The 16249-nt window shown below is 35.8% G+C and overlaps 7 protein-coding genes across 7 annotated transcripts; 2 read left to right on the top strand and 5 right to left on the bottom strand.

The window, feature by feature from the left end:
• Positions 1-23: 23 nt before the first annotated feature.
• Positions 24-3818, bottom strand: BUD5 (Ras family guanine nucleotide exchange factor BUD5; the record flags this gene model as incomplete). The annotated part of the gene is made up of 1 exon (XM_071053248.1): positions 24-3818. One exon carries the CDS (start codon positions 3816-3818, stop codon positions 24-26), a length of 3795 nt encoding a protein of 1264 aa, XP_070910656.1.
• A 917-nt stretch (positions 3819-4735) lies between these two features.
• MATALPHA2 (homeodomain mating type protein alpha2) lies at positions 4736-5260 on the bottom strand (the record flags this gene model as incomplete). The annotated part of the gene is made up of 1 exon (XM_071053247.1): positions 4736-5260. One exon carries the CDS (start codon positions 5258-5260, stop codon positions 4736-4738), a length of 525 nt encoding a protein of 174 aa, XP_070910655.1.
• An 833-nt stretch (positions 5261-6093) lies between these two features.
• EMG1 (18S rRNA pseudouridine methyltransferase) lies at positions 6094-6783 on the bottom strand (the record flags this gene model as incomplete). Its single annotated transcript, XM_071053246.1, has 1 exon — positions 6094-6783. The coding sequence occupies one exon, from the start codon at positions 6781-6783 to the stop codon at positions 6094-6096; it is 690 nt and encodes a 229-aa protein (XP_070910654.1).
• Positions 6784-7974: 1191 nt separating this feature from the next.
• RPL37A (60S ribosomal protein eL37) lies at positions 7975-8352 on the bottom strand (the record flags this gene model as incomplete). Its single annotated transcript, XM_071053245.1, has 2 exons — positions 7975-8229; positions 8332-8352. The coding sequence occupies 2 exons, from the start codon at positions 8350-8352 to the stop codon at positions 7975-7977; spliced, it is 276 nt and encodes a 91-aa protein (XP_070910653.1).
• Positions 8353-9967: 1615 nt separating this feature from the next.
• Positions 9968-11551, top strand: TOS4 (Tos4p; the record flags this gene model as incomplete). Its single annotated transcript, XM_071053244.1, has 1 exon — positions 9968-11551. The coding sequence occupies one exon, from the start codon at positions 9968-9970 to the stop codon at positions 11549-11551; it is 1584 nt and encodes a 527-aa protein (XP_070910652.1).
• A 293-nt stretch (positions 11552-11844) lies between these two features.
• SWI6 (transcriptional regulator SWI6) lies at positions 11845-14187 on the bottom strand (the record flags this gene model as incomplete). The annotated part of the gene is made up of 1 exon (XM_071053243.1): positions 11845-14187. One exon carries the CDS (start codon positions 14185-14187, stop codon positions 11845-11847), a length of 2343 nt encoding a protein of 780 aa, XP_070910651.1.
• Positions 14188-14809: 622 nt separating this feature from the next.
• VTA1 (Vta1p) lies at positions 14810-16039 on the top strand (the record flags this gene model as incomplete). The annotated part of the gene is made up of 1 exon (XM_071053242.1): positions 14810-16039. The coding sequence occupies one exon, from the start codon at positions 14810-14812 to the stop codon at positions 16037-16039; it is 1230 nt and encodes a 409-aa protein (XP_070910650.1).
• Between the last annotated feature and the right edge of the window lie 210 nt (positions 16040-16249).

Here is a 16249-nt window from a genome sequence, read left to right as displayed (position 1 = left end):
AACTAATTAAATGAATGTGCTTATTAACGTGGTTGGATTTTAAGACTTAACTGGTATGCTCTATCAGAAACATTTGTGAAGGAATCATTAACCTTCCATAATTCATAAACAATTAACTCTTGAAGTAGTGGTACGGGTGCAATATCCTTCGTATCTAATCCCATTTCCAGTGTTAATCTGAAGAAAGACTCCCTTTTAGTACCTACACTATTACCCTCGGTATTATAAGAGGTTTGGAAATATTGCAAGGTAGTAATGGTTTTAGTCAACCTAAAGAACTTATCGATATTAATAGGTTTATTAGGTCTAAAAGAATCAGGATCTTTGAATGTTGAATTTCCTTCTCGGATGAAAGTTATATCTTGTAGGAATAAATTAAAGAAAGGAACGACAGGAACAGGGCATTTTATTGGAACCATGGTTCCTTGAATTGAGTCATCAATAATTTTTTTTAGCTTCTGCCTGTAAACCTTATAATTATTATTAGGGTGAATAATTCTTGATAGATATTCATAGAGAAGAAGATCTTTTCTGGGCAAATTATCCCAAACATTTGATATTCTAGTAATGGAATGGTTTTGCAATGCTGTCATGATCGATGCCACCGAATTAAAATTACGCAAATACAATGCCGATAGGGCAATTCTCAACCAGGCCTTTAGTATTGTAGTCCTCGTGGTGTCATTAATATGTAATGATAGCATACCATTCATGACATATTGAGATAATTGATTGGTGAAATTAGTAATGTTTTTTATGTTATCTGTTTCCCCAGGACTTGACAGTTTTTCTTGTTTATAGTTTACTAATTCAAACGGTTTGACTTTAAGGTATAATGCAGATTCTAACAGAGTAAGTTGCTTAGCAACTTCTAATGGATTCAAAATAATCAAGCTGAATTCCATAGCACTTGAAATATCTTTTATAATAATATTCTTATTTTGGAGCAAAGACCAGTCTCTCAAAATTTCCTCAGTATCTTTATCACCGTCATTATCCTGTTTTTCGGACCCTATATGGGTTCTATATTGAAAAACTAAATCTTGTATCTGTTCCATATTTTGTTTACTGATTAAGGAGAAGGTGCCTAAATTTAGAACAGGTATTGGTAGACCGAAATCATCACCTGACTGATGAGGAATATGAGTTAATTCATATTCTTCGATTAATCGTTCATCCAAAGTTAAAATCGCTTTATTAGTTGTTGTTGTGATGGTCGAAATCTCCGAAATTATAGATGAATCATTTGGTTTTAGTATACTAGCCTCTATTATCTGGGGGTATGGTGAATTATTGGTTTTAGGTTTCTTCAGTTCATTATTCTTCAAAATCAATGCTGCAGCGGTTTGTATCAGCATTTTTGATTCCCTAGGTAGGAGTTCGGATATGCCCTCATTAAAGAAGTTGATCATTGTTGGGAGACAATCATAATCTGATTCGAAAATCCAATAACTTTCCATCCATTCATTGAAAATACTGCAGATCAGTCTTCTTCTATTCTTTAATTTTGAAGCAAGATTTGAAAAGTTTCCATTCGTCTTATTCCTACTGTAAGAAGAGTTTGTGATTTCTAACTCAAATCTGTTAATTAGTTCAGTAACAAGATCATAAGGTTTCATAAAAGTTCTAAAGTTTAATAGAAAAGTTGAAACAAAAAAACTGGAAGGATGATCCATCTCATCAGATAGCTTGTAAACTAAACCACGAGCTGTTGCTGAAATAATTTGCTGTTGGTCATTATACACCAAATCGTCTTCATTTAATTCTGATGATCCCGCTGGTAAATTACCTTCGTCAGTAGGTTTGTATTTTAAGAAAACAGAATCTCTTGCAAAAGATTTTTTCTCAGGTGAGCCACTCTCTGATAATAAACTTGATTCATTAAAAAAATCTTCTTTTAAAGGAGTAATTGTACTAAATCTGGTCACTCTTTTGTATTTCTTTTCATCAGTAGTAAATAAGTCTACAGTCTTCTTTTCGAAATCAGTTGCAAAGTTTTTTTCATTAAAAGTAGCTTGGCTCTTGGCTATGAAGAACTTTGGATGAATTTTAACCTTTGTAAAATCAGTGTAGGTTCTTGAGCTATCGAGTTGGAAGTCACCGATTAACCTCAGATAATTGTTACATTGTATAACTGTATTATTTATTAGTGGTGTCATACTGGCAACGATTGTCAATAACTTAGTTTGTTGTGATTCTATGATATTATTGTCCTCAACGCTCTTGCTGTTACTCAACGACATTGTCACTAAAACTTTGATTGTTGAGACCATATCGGAAACTAGCGATAATAACTGGTCTAAGTCCTTATCAAATGGACTATCATTGATTTGTTCAAATTTTTGTTGCACAACATAGGAACATGTCTTACTGATATAAAGTAGCTCTCTTAAAATGATGATTATTTGATGAATTATTGATTCTAAAGTTTCATAGCCTGAAGGATTATTTGTTACCATTTGGAGACGACCTAGAATTAAAGCAATGTACTGGAATATTAAGTTATGAATTTCTGTTAGTCTCGTAATAGCATGAGGGGGTGCAGTTAATAATGAAGAAGTAGAGTCTACGACGCTACTTTGGGAAGATGATTTGTTTTTCAATTTTCTATCACTATTGGTAGATCTGGCCACTGGTTGTTTTATATTTGTTGTAGTTACCGATTGTAGAGTATGCTTTGTGTCGGTAGAAATTTCGGCAGACCAAACATTGTAGAAATGAAACGCCCTATTGATAACTTTATGAGTTAGTTTTACAAGTTTTCTGTTCTGTTCTGAGCTTGTTTGTTTATGTTTGTAATGGTCTGCTTTTATCATCACGTCATACCAATCTGCTAACAGTGCTTTCCTGCTTTTACGAATAATTGGTACTTCTTTCACTAGTTTATCAGATCTCGAGACACAATGAGTTGCTTCTAGTAGATCCTTAACACCATCCCTGATTTCATTGAAAGGTTGGAAATCAAAGACACGGTTATCTGTTGGTAAGGAGAGGAACTTAGCGGCAGCGCTAAGTAATTCTTCCAGTGGTTGTCGAGAGTTTAGGTATGCGATAGAAGGATATTCAGCCATAGTAGGTACGACTGTGTCTTGGAAATAATTGAAAGGTACCCATCCACGTTCATGATTATTCAGTAATGTTACTTCTCCCCATCCGGATTCGTCTACCACATGCACGAACGCAATGTCTCCCTTCGAGAAAGACAGACATATAGCTGCATCATCTTTGTTATGTAAAGTTTTAGGATCAAAGGAGTGGTTTGCCACAATGAAAAGATGAGAAAGACTTATGCTCTCACCACTTGTTAGAGATATAATACCGGTGGCAGATTGAGTATCACTGTTAATGTGACGTGAATAATCTATCGTTGATTCCTTCGTTTTATCGGCCTCATCGGGTATCAATATCCCCAGCCCTGGAGTCACTGTAGTATTGTTATTTTGTTGTATACTTGACATAGTATTGTTAGTGTCACTGGGATCATTCTGTAAGGTTGCGTCTGCAACACTGTCCGTCATATCACTGTCTTCCACTTCTCTGATTGTATCTACTCCCGGAGTAGATATTGCAGAGTCCGGATTTCTGCGTTGTGTAGAGTTTGGTAACTGTAGTGGAGACGTATGTACTACAGGGGTGGCAATCATAGACACTCTTTTGGAGTCCCGGTTGAACAATCGCAGTTGCTCTATTTCCTTAGACAAGTCCTCTGTGTCTACTGTTTCTTCGGCATCTCTCGATGCAGCAGTATGAAACGAATCAGTAGTCCCAAAAGAAACATCATGCTCCAATTGAAGTGACTTCGTCGGAGATGTCTGCATTGAATTATTCAAATCAAATTCTATGTTTATTTGTACTTTTTGTAGATTATATTATATTAAAAGAATACTGTGCTCTTTTATGAAGTGTTTAATAAGTATTATTTGAGGTTTAGGTTTGTTTGTTTTTTGTAATTGTTAGAGCTTTGTATTGAGTAAATTATCTATATATAGGTACTTAGGATGTGTTTGCTTTTAAACGTGATGCTTATGAAACCATTCCCCTTCCCCTTCAATGTATTGCCCAAATAAAGAAAACTTTTCCCCCCACAGATTCACCCGTAGAAATGGTCTTTTTAATTGAATTTTCATGCTGGGTTCGCGGTTTTGGATTGATAAACCCATTTTTTTTGTATAAGTTCTCTTTTGGGCTTCGAATGGTCCCACGCGTGAATTGAACCCAGCACAAAAAAAAAATTATATTAAGAGTGGATTGTTTTTTCTGTTATCCTGCGGTCATTTACTGTGAATTATACCGAAAATTCTTGTAATATAATCATAAGAGGGTAATTTAATTGGTGGTACGTGGTTTTCTCTGGGAAGTCTGGGGTTTTTCTGTAGAAGCTTCGAAGAATTTACTGATTCCCTTCTATACTTTGCTTACGTGTGACTTAGTAAGCCTTAATAGTGTAATATATGAGATTGTTTCTTTTTATAGCACAGGCGATGAGAATTAGATTTAAATTAAAGGTTGTGGTTTTTTTTGGGTGCGGAGTTGCCAGAATGTACCTGAATGTACATTGAAATAGTACTAGCAAATTTTTTTTAGAAGTTGTAGCGCTTTAATTCGAACGCATTCCATAGACTTTATTAGCATGATGATACTTGTAGGTTCTCTTCGTAAAACTATTATGAAACCATCGGATGCGAAATCGAATTGGTTTGTTTTAGCTATGTAACAGTTGCTTAAGAAAACATTATTATATTTTGGTTAGGGGGGATGGGGAAGTTTGCTTTCTCCTTCTGTTTGATACCCAGTTCTTGATCTGCACAGTTGAGAGGTTTGTTTTCTGTGCGAGGGAATGGAGGCTCTTTGGGTCGAGGTATGGTTTGTCGATATGGTTGGAGTACCAGGCTTCGAGTGTGTGGACGTTTTCCTTTGTGAAGCGGTGGCCTCGGTAAGGTTGGGCATACGGATTGGGGGCGCCATTTCTCAGTAGATGGTCTTTGGTGACGACATTGAAGACAACGTCTTTCTCCTGTAGCTTTGACAGAAGCGTAGACAGTCGATAGGTCGTCTTGATCAACCGTATCTCTTGTGAGTCTAATTTGGTTCTCGATAGGGACCTCAGGATATCGGACGACGGCGCCGGGACACAGTTTCTTTTGGGTAAACTGGAACACAATGATATAAGTTGTTTATTAATCTCTTCCAATTTTTCCTTTAAATTCTCTTGATTACTTGGGTTCAGTAGATCAGGTATGGTAATCTTTTTTATACTCATCTTTTTGATGATTTAATAAGGACCAGAGTAATGTGGTTAAAAATAATGTAATGGGACCTATTTATATCTCAAGTTTGAGGTATATCAAAGGGTATTGTTTCAAGTTGAACATGAAATTACCTAATTTGGAAAACGAATTCATTATAACCACTGCTTATATCCTCAAATCATAGGTGAGATTGTATTCTGACAGTATATATAGCTAGATAGAAAAACTATATTACGTTATTTGTACAAGTACACTATTTGTTGTAGTCTTTGCGACGTATTAGGGATAGCTATATAAAAATGACACTAAATTCTAAGGACTCTAAAAAGAAGAAATATATTACTGCTAAATTCAAAGTTTCTCCCTCCAAAAAATCTAGGAATCCAAATAGTGAATCAACCAAAGCTCATCTTTTTCGCAAAGGGATGAGGATGAACATCGGATTGAATCTATTGCTCACAACACCTAACAAATTCCAAATCCCTCCTCCTCCCAAAATCTTGCTTGATAGAATAAGAGAGGAAAGAAAGAAGCTGTCAGAAAATCCGGAATTAAATATAATAGATATTGAACTATCATGGGAAATCGACAAATTTCTAGCATATCATTTCCAAAATACAGAAAATAATAAAAACAATAATTATACAAAATCTAACATTAAAAAACCAATTAACGCTTTTATAGCCTTCAGAGCTTATTACTCACAATTAGGAACTGGTCTGAAACAAAATACTCTATCAACTATTCTCTCTGAAGTTTGGAATTCTCCCGAAACTGATCAGAATATTTGGGACATATTCGCGCAGCAGTTTAATTTTGCGAGTGCTCGGTGTGGGTTTGTAAATTATATAATGGCCCAAGCGTCCTCTGCGCCATGACAGAACTTGGAGCAGGCGACGGAGGCGGAGAGCGGGTAGTTGGATATGGCTATTTTGTCGTCTACATACTCATCAGCAAACGAGTCATGACCCCGCGCCATCGCACCAACAAAGACACAGACACTCTTCTTCTCCATCAGGTACTCCTGTGGTCTAATCACATCAGCGTCGAATGAGAGCGTTACTTTACGACAATCAGGAGGAAGGTAATCTGTAACTGGGTTCTTCACGACTTTTAGAAGATGGGTCTGCGAACTTTGAACGGATCTGATCGATAACTTGTGAAGCAATTGAACCATTAAACCAGAAAATCTTTTGAACGTTCTAGGTATTCTGACAGAGGGATTGACCTCAATTAAAACATTCTTTGTTGTAAGGATGTATACTTGTAATAGCCCAGCTTTGTTGATAGGAGAGTCTAACAAAGTAAGCAGACATTGATGTGTGATATCTGGTCTCGCCTCAGCAATATCACGACCCATCTTTCGCAGGATGCCTTGATGGTCATCACAATTCAACAAAGATGTCTTATGAGTTGGGGAAGTATACGTCTCCAAACTTGCCTGACACAACACCACATATAATCTTGGCTGCTGCTTTTTAGCCACAGCATTATTATCTGGACCACCAATACGAGCCTTAGAATCTTCAACCATATTTCAATACTTCACTTTTCAATTTCCAACCTACCTAGTGCACAGTGGAATATGTTCTCAATTAAACGTTAAAAAACAGCAAAACAAAACACTAACAGTAACAAAAAAAGGACTCTATGCAATATCTCTTTAGCAACAAACCTCTAAATTAATCTATCGTGTATATTTACTACGTTCATCAAATAAAACACTACTCAACCTCAAAATTGACTACTATAATGCAACTAGCTCATCGCATTTAGAAAAATTAGTTTTCAAATTTTCACAATGTTACCCGGAATATTGAATTTTCTCTACAAGTACCGTTTACTATGATATGTGTCACTATATCTGCCCTATTTACCAAGAAATGACATGCGGTGTTAGCCTCGATGTGGGGTTCAAGTACTAACCTCAAAGAGTAACTGCTATTACAATGGCTCTAAATGTTATAAAATTAGGTGGCTGTAAATATGTACCTATACAACTGAAAAGAGGTCCGACTCCCTTTTAATATCTGCGTTATATTACCAAGAAAAAAAAAGAAACTCCGAACCTCAAACTAACTGATATCTGTGTTGCAAAAAGTAACAAAGATATAGCATCATTACATAAAACCCAAACCAAGTTGCGTAAATATCTTGAAACAGTAGACATACCTTTCACTTAAGCAACTAAAACCAACCTCCTTGTTCCTCAATATTCCCTAACAATGCCTTTAAGAATACAAATTAACTCAATTAGTACTCCTTATTAGCAAAAACCATCATCTAATATGACTACAACAAGTTCAATAATATGATCCATCAATACGAATTATATTCTCCCTTTAAAGATGCAAGCAAATACGAGCACTCACGTCAGCGTTCAATACTATAATTATTCAAATATTGATATCATAACTGCTTTAAGTTTACCTCATATATGCAACTTCCACAAATAACAAATACAGTTCAGTATACAGCCTAAATACCTTACACTAAGCTCATCAAGCTATGGACATTCATCACGATATGACTTTCTAAATAATTACAATATAAAAACGACCAATTCAAACTACAAGTAAACTATCATCAATAAAACCATTTTACATAGATTGGATTCCATTAGCAGTAAAAAATAAAGTCGAATTAAAAAAAAATTAGTTTTTGAAAACAATGTTATAATATAATGATTAAAAGAGATGTAAAAATACTATTTTATATCAAATACTTAAGCAGACTTGGCAGCAGTACCAGATTGGAAACCGTTCTTGAATCTTCTGGAGACGTGCTTCAAGTATCTCATTCTACCGGTACCGGTAGTGTTTCTTCTCTTGGCCTTTTGACCCCAGTTGTAAGATCTAGTCTTAGCAGCTGGGTAACCACAGCCAGCACAGGTCTTCTTTTGAACGTGGAAGGAACGACGACCACATCTGTTACACAAAGTGTGGGACTTGTTGTGACGCTTACCGAAAGATGGAGTACCCTCTGTACAATATTAGTTATTATTAATTTTTGTCATCGGTTTCTTAATCAAAAAGAACCATTTGATAAAGGATTGTTCAACAGATTGAATCGCAATGTATACTTCATAGTTATTCTCACGCATGGATATGCAATTCAAAAACCCCTTATAATTAGGAAAGACAAATAATAATAATTTTATTTATCGTTAGTAAAACATAATTCATTATCAATTTTTTCCGCAATACTGACAACAGAAGGACTTCACTAAAAAAAAACCACATATAATTCTTGTAATATATCGTATTAGCAAATAATCGTAACCAACTTGTAATTTTAACAACTAAATCGCAATACTTTCATTTGGTTTTCGCCATGGTTTTCTTATTAACTGCTTTCTCACATATAATTTACACTGGACTTGCAAAACTTCTAACGTATCTTTCACATCAATGATAAAGTTCTTAGCTCCTTTTTCAATTAAATATATGCCCCATTCATAACAATATTAACTAAACTATTTCCACCAGTGTCTTCCAGTGCATTTTTTTTTCATTTCAGTTCCTTCATAAATTGTCATCTATATCTCACTTTGTTCATTTATTTCTGCTACATACTACCCATTTTTGCCTATATTTGATCTGTGATTTGCTTAAGTATCTATAAGTAAATAAATAATCTTTAAACGCCCTAAATACTAATATATTGTATACAAGCACTAGTTCTGTGAAATTTTTTGATATTACTGCAACCGAAAGTTTTCCAGTATTGCATATTGCCAATGGTCCACGCTTCACGCTTCACGCTTCCTTCATTCCTCTCTCTGAAGCCCTCTAAGCACTACCAATCGTACGTCTCTCAGTGGTAAAACTTCCCTAACCCTCCTGCCTAAACAAAAGGACTCCCTCCCAACTCTCTGCCTAAGCTTGCCTAAGCTCGCCTCACTCACAAACACTATGTTGTTTGCCACCGAAGGATACCTTTCCCAGTTCCACACACTACAATGAATGCAAAACTTTGCCCCCCGCTCCTTCTCCCCAATAACAGGATGCCGCTTCTAGACCTAACAGCTTAACAGCATCATAGACCAGTACAGCTCGACCTAATGCGTCACTCTCCGCCCTTCACTACTAACTTGCCATACAAAATCCGTACTACTTTCCCCCCCTCCACTCTCCCCGACAATTCTCTTACAGAGCGATACACAAAACTCTCTTTCCTCTGTTTGGGATACACGCGCGAAACTCTACTCAACACGCAAGACATACTAAACTACAGATGTACGGATGTTAACATAATATAATGGTGTACGGATGTATCAGAAGTCAATGTCGCAGTCACAAATTATTTCTCCGGGTAACTTCAACAAACTGAAAACACAAAAAAAAATCAAATTGGGTCCTAGGTCTAAGAATTGTTGGGTGCTTTAGAAACAGCCGCACAGTGCAAGTGAAATGTAAACAAACACGTCAAAAAAAAAAAGAGCAAGATGACCAAGATTTTTTCGCGTCACTGGACCCTTATTATGGATAATAAAGGGCCTTTAACCATCTTTTCGTGTTTTTATCTCAATTTAAATACTCAAGACTTATTCTCTAGATATTGCATTTCGTTTGTTATATACATAATTTCATTTCTTGTTCTTCAACTCATATCACAAAAGCTAGGTTATATAGATAGAGATAAAAAAAAAAATTTGTTACACAGCATTTATATACCAATTCAAAATATAAGAATTGAAAGAAAACACCAATAAAACGATGCAATTCCCTCCTTCCTCCCCGGTAAGAGCTGCTTCTGATCATTCGAAACCGAATCCATTTTACCAGCCATCATCAGAGGCAGATTATAGTAAGCTGCAACCTTTCCAATTGAAACCTGTACCTGTTGAACCAACAAATGACTATCCAACACCGTTTCCATCTTCTACAACTGGAAGATCTTCTTCGCCAGTGAGACATGCGGAATCCAGACCTATTTCAGATAGTCCTCCACTCACTACATCACCCCCTCGTATTAATGATTTTCTGAAACCTACCGACCCGCTAGAAGGCACTCCGGTATACACACCACCCGTTGAAAAACCTGTTGCTATAACCTTGAACCACGACCGTCTCGAACCATTGGTTATCGGAAGAAAGGGTTCCTGTGATATCATCCTACCAAATAGACCAAAGATATCCAGAAAACACGCCCTTGTTACATACCTTTCTACATCTAATCAAATCAAATTGAAATGTCTAGGTTCAAATGGACTCGTCGTTTTGCTACCCAAAAAATATAAATGTAAGCTTGTTAGACTCACTCAGGGCGTCAAAAATGTCATCAGAGATACCGAATGCTTGGAATATGCCTTAGTTGAGGATCCATCTTGTATCGTTCCCTTTAGAAACGAAAAAATCGTTATGGATGTGGAATTGACCTCATTTACATTATTGGAAAATGAAAGCGTAATAATGCCATACATTAAAGGCACAGTATTGGACTTTAGAGAAGTTGAAGGTGTTCTTACAGTAAAAAAGCAAAGAAAGAGACATAGCTATTTAGTCAATAAACCAGCTATGGAAATGCAAAAATCGTCTACCTCTAGTCTAACTGAATTCAGTTCGACTTCCAGCTCTCCATTAAGAAACCTAGCTGTGTCAACCAAATTAACCCCGATTTCTTTGCATAAATTTGGTAATACAAAACCTTACGGTGTTGCTAGCTCCAAATTCATGACTCCGGATACCTGTTCAAAAATTACTAAGAACAAATCACCTAGAACACCAATGAAATTGGTACACAGTGATTTAAAAATTTCTACACAACAAACGCCAATAAATAACGTAGATGGTAAAATATTAAAGAAATCTCTAGGAGATAGCGGTATCAAGAAAAGGAATAATGAAGGTCATCTAGAAGGCAAAAACCTAAATGAACCTGGCCATAAGAAGATGAAGAAGGAACAAAAGAAGTTGACAAAAGAACAAATCTTAGAAAATATGAAGACAAAGAATGTCGATATACAGGATCTGACAAATGTGCTTACCAACCACTTAGCGTTCGCAAATGTTCAACAAACTCCGCTATTTCAGTTACAGAAAGTAAGCAGTAAAACAGCAGAACTATCACGCTCCGAATTACGTGCTTTACTTGGGTCGATTAATTGTATTGGAATTATATATAGACAAGGTAAAGATGCCGCTGGAAAACCACTTGATGAAGAATATTTTTATGATTTAGAAAATGACAATGATTCTGAAAGAAGAAACTTGGTGCAATCATTGAAGGGTGGTAGATCTGGTTTGAGATCATGTAGAAAGACTCACAAGCAATACTTCTGGAAAAGGCCTGCTAAATAGAGCTCTTTATAGTTATAATATTATTCGAGCTTTAATAACTTATAAGATTTATCCGCATTAAGATTATTACTCATATACTTCCTAAATGAAAATTAAATAATTGTTCTTGATATGAATATATCGTAATATAAAAATATAAAATTAATTAAATTTAATATTTTGTTCTTCAAAATCGTACTTTGAAGACCTCCGATGATCATATCCGAAAAAATAGAAGACTAATATTAAGAATGACCATATTTATTACTGCAAAATAAAACGAAAACGTAATCTCTATTTAAGTATTATATAAATTAATCACCGTGCTTTTTCAAAAAGTCCTGCATTTCCTCTGTATCAATCTCTTGAGGGTCCTCAGAGGATATAGCTTGTAAAAGTCCATCTAACATATCATCTACTTTACCTTCATCAATTTTCAAGCATAATGAAAGGACTTTCCTGAATTTTTTTTCTAAAGCTGTTCTTTTTTCTTTTATTCCCTTGAGAACTTCATTTAGATGCTCATCATTTTGGCGATATGCTTCTACGCGAGCTTTTAGTAGGGTTATAGGAGGAAGAGAAGATACCATATTCTGTTTAAATTCGTCTTCATTACCAAAATTTCTTAACAAAGCCTTTTGGATACTTTCAGTAGACTCTTCATTCAAAAGTTCCTCAAGATCTCCCTTATAAGTAGTATTGAGTTTGTTTTCCACCAAATCATAAATGACATCGATTCTAAATGGCTCATCTGCATCAAACTCACTGGAGTTCCAGTCAATCTTAGAGGTTTCCTCTGAAGAAAATCCTAGACTTTCACTTTCTTTTCGGAATGTTTCCTCTTCTTCGCTAATTCCTTGCTTGATGTTCATCAATTGTTCTTTTAGTAGGGCAAATTCGTCCCTTAACTGCTTCGTATGAGCCAATTGATCTCTAGAAGATGCAAGTACCTCTCTCTGGCTATTTAATTGGTTATGGAGTTTGTCAAGTTTACTCTTGTATTGGTATAGTTCTTCATCATAATTTGATTTCACACTATTCAACAGTGTTTCCAGTTCTTTTATTAAAATCCCAGTATCTATATTCTCACTAACACCTGGGGTTTTAGTATCCATTGGACCCATTTTATCAGCATTGATAGAAGGATCATTCTTTTGACTTTTAAATTTCGAAGTTCCTGCTCCGAAATCAATAGGTCTTAGACCGGATTTGTTTGAGATAAGTGGGTCGGCACCATAGTCTAATAAAGCATCAACAATGGAAACATTGCCTAGACGAGCAGCAATATTCAGACAAGTGTCACCATTTGAATCTTGAGCATTTAGCAGATTCGAGATGAACCATTTCAAATCCAAGCTTTCAAAGATAGCATCTGGGGATCCCTCAACTTTTCTGGTTTGTTTTTTAACAATCCATCCCATCAAGATGTCAAGATAGTATTTAGCTGCCACAGAACAACGTGACATACCAGATGTTATAACAATATGATGTAAAACTGTCCTTTCCATCGAATCTTTTAATATCAGACATGGATATAAATAGTCCAAAAGCTCTTCAAATGTACCTGCATCGTAGTTATTAACAGATTTAACAGCTTTAACCAAAGCTGATTCACCAAGATTATCACCTAATACCCTGCTTGCACCATGCTTTACAAGTTCTTTGACTAAGTCTGTGTTTGCGATGGAAGTTAACCAGTGCAATGGAGTGTTACCATGTTCATCAGCAGGGATGTTCAGATTTAAAGTGATTTGCGGCAGTGTTAAATCTATTTCATAAAGTGTGTTTTCAAATGTACTGGAATGAGATTGTCCGGAATTCAACTTCGATGGTGACTCATGAGCCTCAGGAAAGAGAAGTCTTTGCAGGAATGTCTCTAATTTCACTTTTTGATCATTGTCGATATTATCGGATGGAGATTTGGCGCGGTGAAGTTTAATTGGAGTTGATGTGAATTCCGCTTCTAAATCATAAGTATATATATGGATTGGAAGTTCTGACATATTTCTAATTTCCTCTGTTTCATCCTCATGTAAAGTTTCCATAGGACTATTCTGGTTAGCAACAGGTTTTACTTTCATTTTCTTTAGTGGTGAACCCAACTCTCTTTGGGAATCAAAATTTAGCCCCATGTCCTCAAAACCATCACGTTTCTTAATGGCCGAACTTTCTCCATCAACTTTCATTTCTTCATCTTCATCACCATTCTCCTGCTGAATAGTAATGTCACCATCTTCTATCATATTTTCCTCCTTTTCCGGCTCACCTTTATTTTGCTCTAGAGTAATCTGTTCCTGCTGGCCCGGTTGGTTCTCTTTATTAGCTTGCTCATTATCTGTATCTGTGACACCTTTAAACGTATCAAAATCTTCCTTAAAGGCTTCCCATATCCCTAGCTTTTCCATAACTTTATTGATAAGACTCTTATCGACATAACCACTGCCATCCACAGGAATATTACTCTCTTCTAACAACTTAGAATTGTCCTCACTCCTCCATTGCTCCAGTTTCTTCTCGTTGATCTCTTCATCTGAGCTCGTTCCGCGCTGGTTAACCCATCTGAGCAGCATACCGCAATCCTCGGAGGCTATAGAACCACTAGTGTCAACCCGTAAGGTGATCTCAACACCTGAAACGCGTCTTTTTAGCTCTATCATAACTTGCTCAAAATATTTTCCCTATCTTATTTATTTTCAAGGAAGAAAAATAGAAATCTGACTCAATTGAACTTCTAAGGAAATAACTTTATTAAGGATGTCAGTATCATATACAGGAGTGTGTGCTCTTATCAATAAACAATATAATATGAGATAATATAATGACACCTGAAACGTTTATCAGAATCACGAATATTTGACATTATTTGGCCTAAACACTAATTTTCTATTTTTTTTTTTTTCGTTTCCCTTTTCCCCGTTCAATTAGCCCAGAACAGGGCTCTATTCGCGAACACTTATTATCGCAATATACGTATTTAGTCACATCATAATTGATACCGTTATACGCACCTGCACATGATATATACCTTTATACTAATAATCACATGCAGTTCCGTATATAATTGTTGATCACGCTTAGTTAGTATATAATGATTTTATGGTGGACTTTCCCTTCTTTTTTTGGTGCATTTACGTTTTTAGTACCCTATTAATTGTTATATTACAATTGTATTTATGTAAATATTGTATAAGAGTGATATTCTCCAGCAGAAATTCATAAAGCAGTAAAACTGAAAGTTTTGGTACGTTGTTAACTAAACACTAAAGAAAGTAAAATAATATGATTGACAGTGGTACGGTAAGGCTGATTGCTACGGCCAATGATATGGAACGTGCAGGGCTAGCTGTAGTAGCATATTATATAAGGCTATATGCGGTTGAGAGGCTTCTGAGTGGTGCTGGTGCTACTGGGAGTGGATCAGCCGGGGAAGAGGGCGATACATGTACTGCTCATGGGTCTGGCGCCAGGTCAGAGGAGGTTACTGCGGCGGCAACTGATCTTTTGGATCAAATAGAGACTTTCAAACGAGAGGCTCTTGGCGATGAGAGTCCAGAGGCTGAGGGTGTTAAAGTACTGCTGAAGGAATCAAATAAAGCTATGGTGTACGTGCTGAATTTCACGATGTCATTGTATAATGATAAGCTATCGCAGGTATCTGCTGGGCCTTATGATAGAACTTTAAGACAAGGTCTGTGGTGTTGTATTGATCTGTTCAATGCCGTCATTCATCTTTGGTCTAAAGAACTCAAGGATCCTTCAAAAATAGCGGAGAGGATTAAATACTGTAAAATCTATTTGAGTAAATTAGCTAAGGGTGAATTAGATCCTAAAAAGACAGAAGAAGAACAAGATACAGAAATAGATGCAGAGTTGAATAAGCTTGTGGAAAATGAAAATAGTAGTAAAGACAACGATCTGGATTATCAAGATTTCCTAACGGATGAAATACCAGGTGAAGGTGATGAGGAAGTGGACCAAACAATTGGAGAACCTGAGGTAAAAGTACAACCTGCTGATGTTGATGATCTAATAAACAAACTGAAGCTTGAAGATGATGAACCCCCAATTGAATTTCCTAAGAAGGAACCTAATGTTGATGAAGATGAAGAAGATTCTTCTCCCTTCACTTTACCTAGTGCTCCAGTATCTAAACCAGAATTAAGAGGTCAACCAGCTTTCATTGATTCTGAAGATGAAACAGACCGAGATATTGATCTAGGCGGCTCGGAAAATAATAAAGTGGATGCGGACGCGAATAAAGAGGATGATCAGTCGAATAGTGACGAAATACCTGTAACCAGGACTACACATCCATCTCAGGAAGCCTCCCAGAAACCAGAGAAAAAACAATACTCAAGTAACGATTTAATGGCAATGATGGATCGGTCAAGTAAGATCGATAAAGTCCAACGTTTTGCAAAATATGCTATTAGTGCACTAAATTATGAAGATATCCCAACCGCTAGGGATGAGTTGACAAAAGCATTGAATTTACTAGATACTTTGTAATATTACTTATATTAATGAACTGATGTTGTATGATTAAAAATAAGATATAGTTTAACTTACTATAGATGAAAATAATAAAAAAAATTAGACTTAAAACAGTTGAAGTTTTTATTAATATACATGATTTGAGTTGAGCAAATCAACAAAGGTTTATAAAATTATATATAATGAATGAATAAGATTACCGTGGAATACCAAAATAATATTAAA

This window comes from Nakaseomyces bracarensis (genome assembly GCF_045282275.1).
Source record: "Nakaseomyces bracarensis strain CBM3 chromosome Unknown Scaff11_0, whole genome shotgun sequence".
Taxonomy (NCBI): Eukaryota; Fungi; Ascomycota; class Saccharomycetes; order Saccharomycetales; family Saccharomycetaceae; genus Nakaseomyces; species Nakaseomyces bracarensis.
The sequence above is the reverse complement of the archived record's forward strand: the minus strand, read 5'-3'. Positions and strand labels throughout refer to the sequence as shown.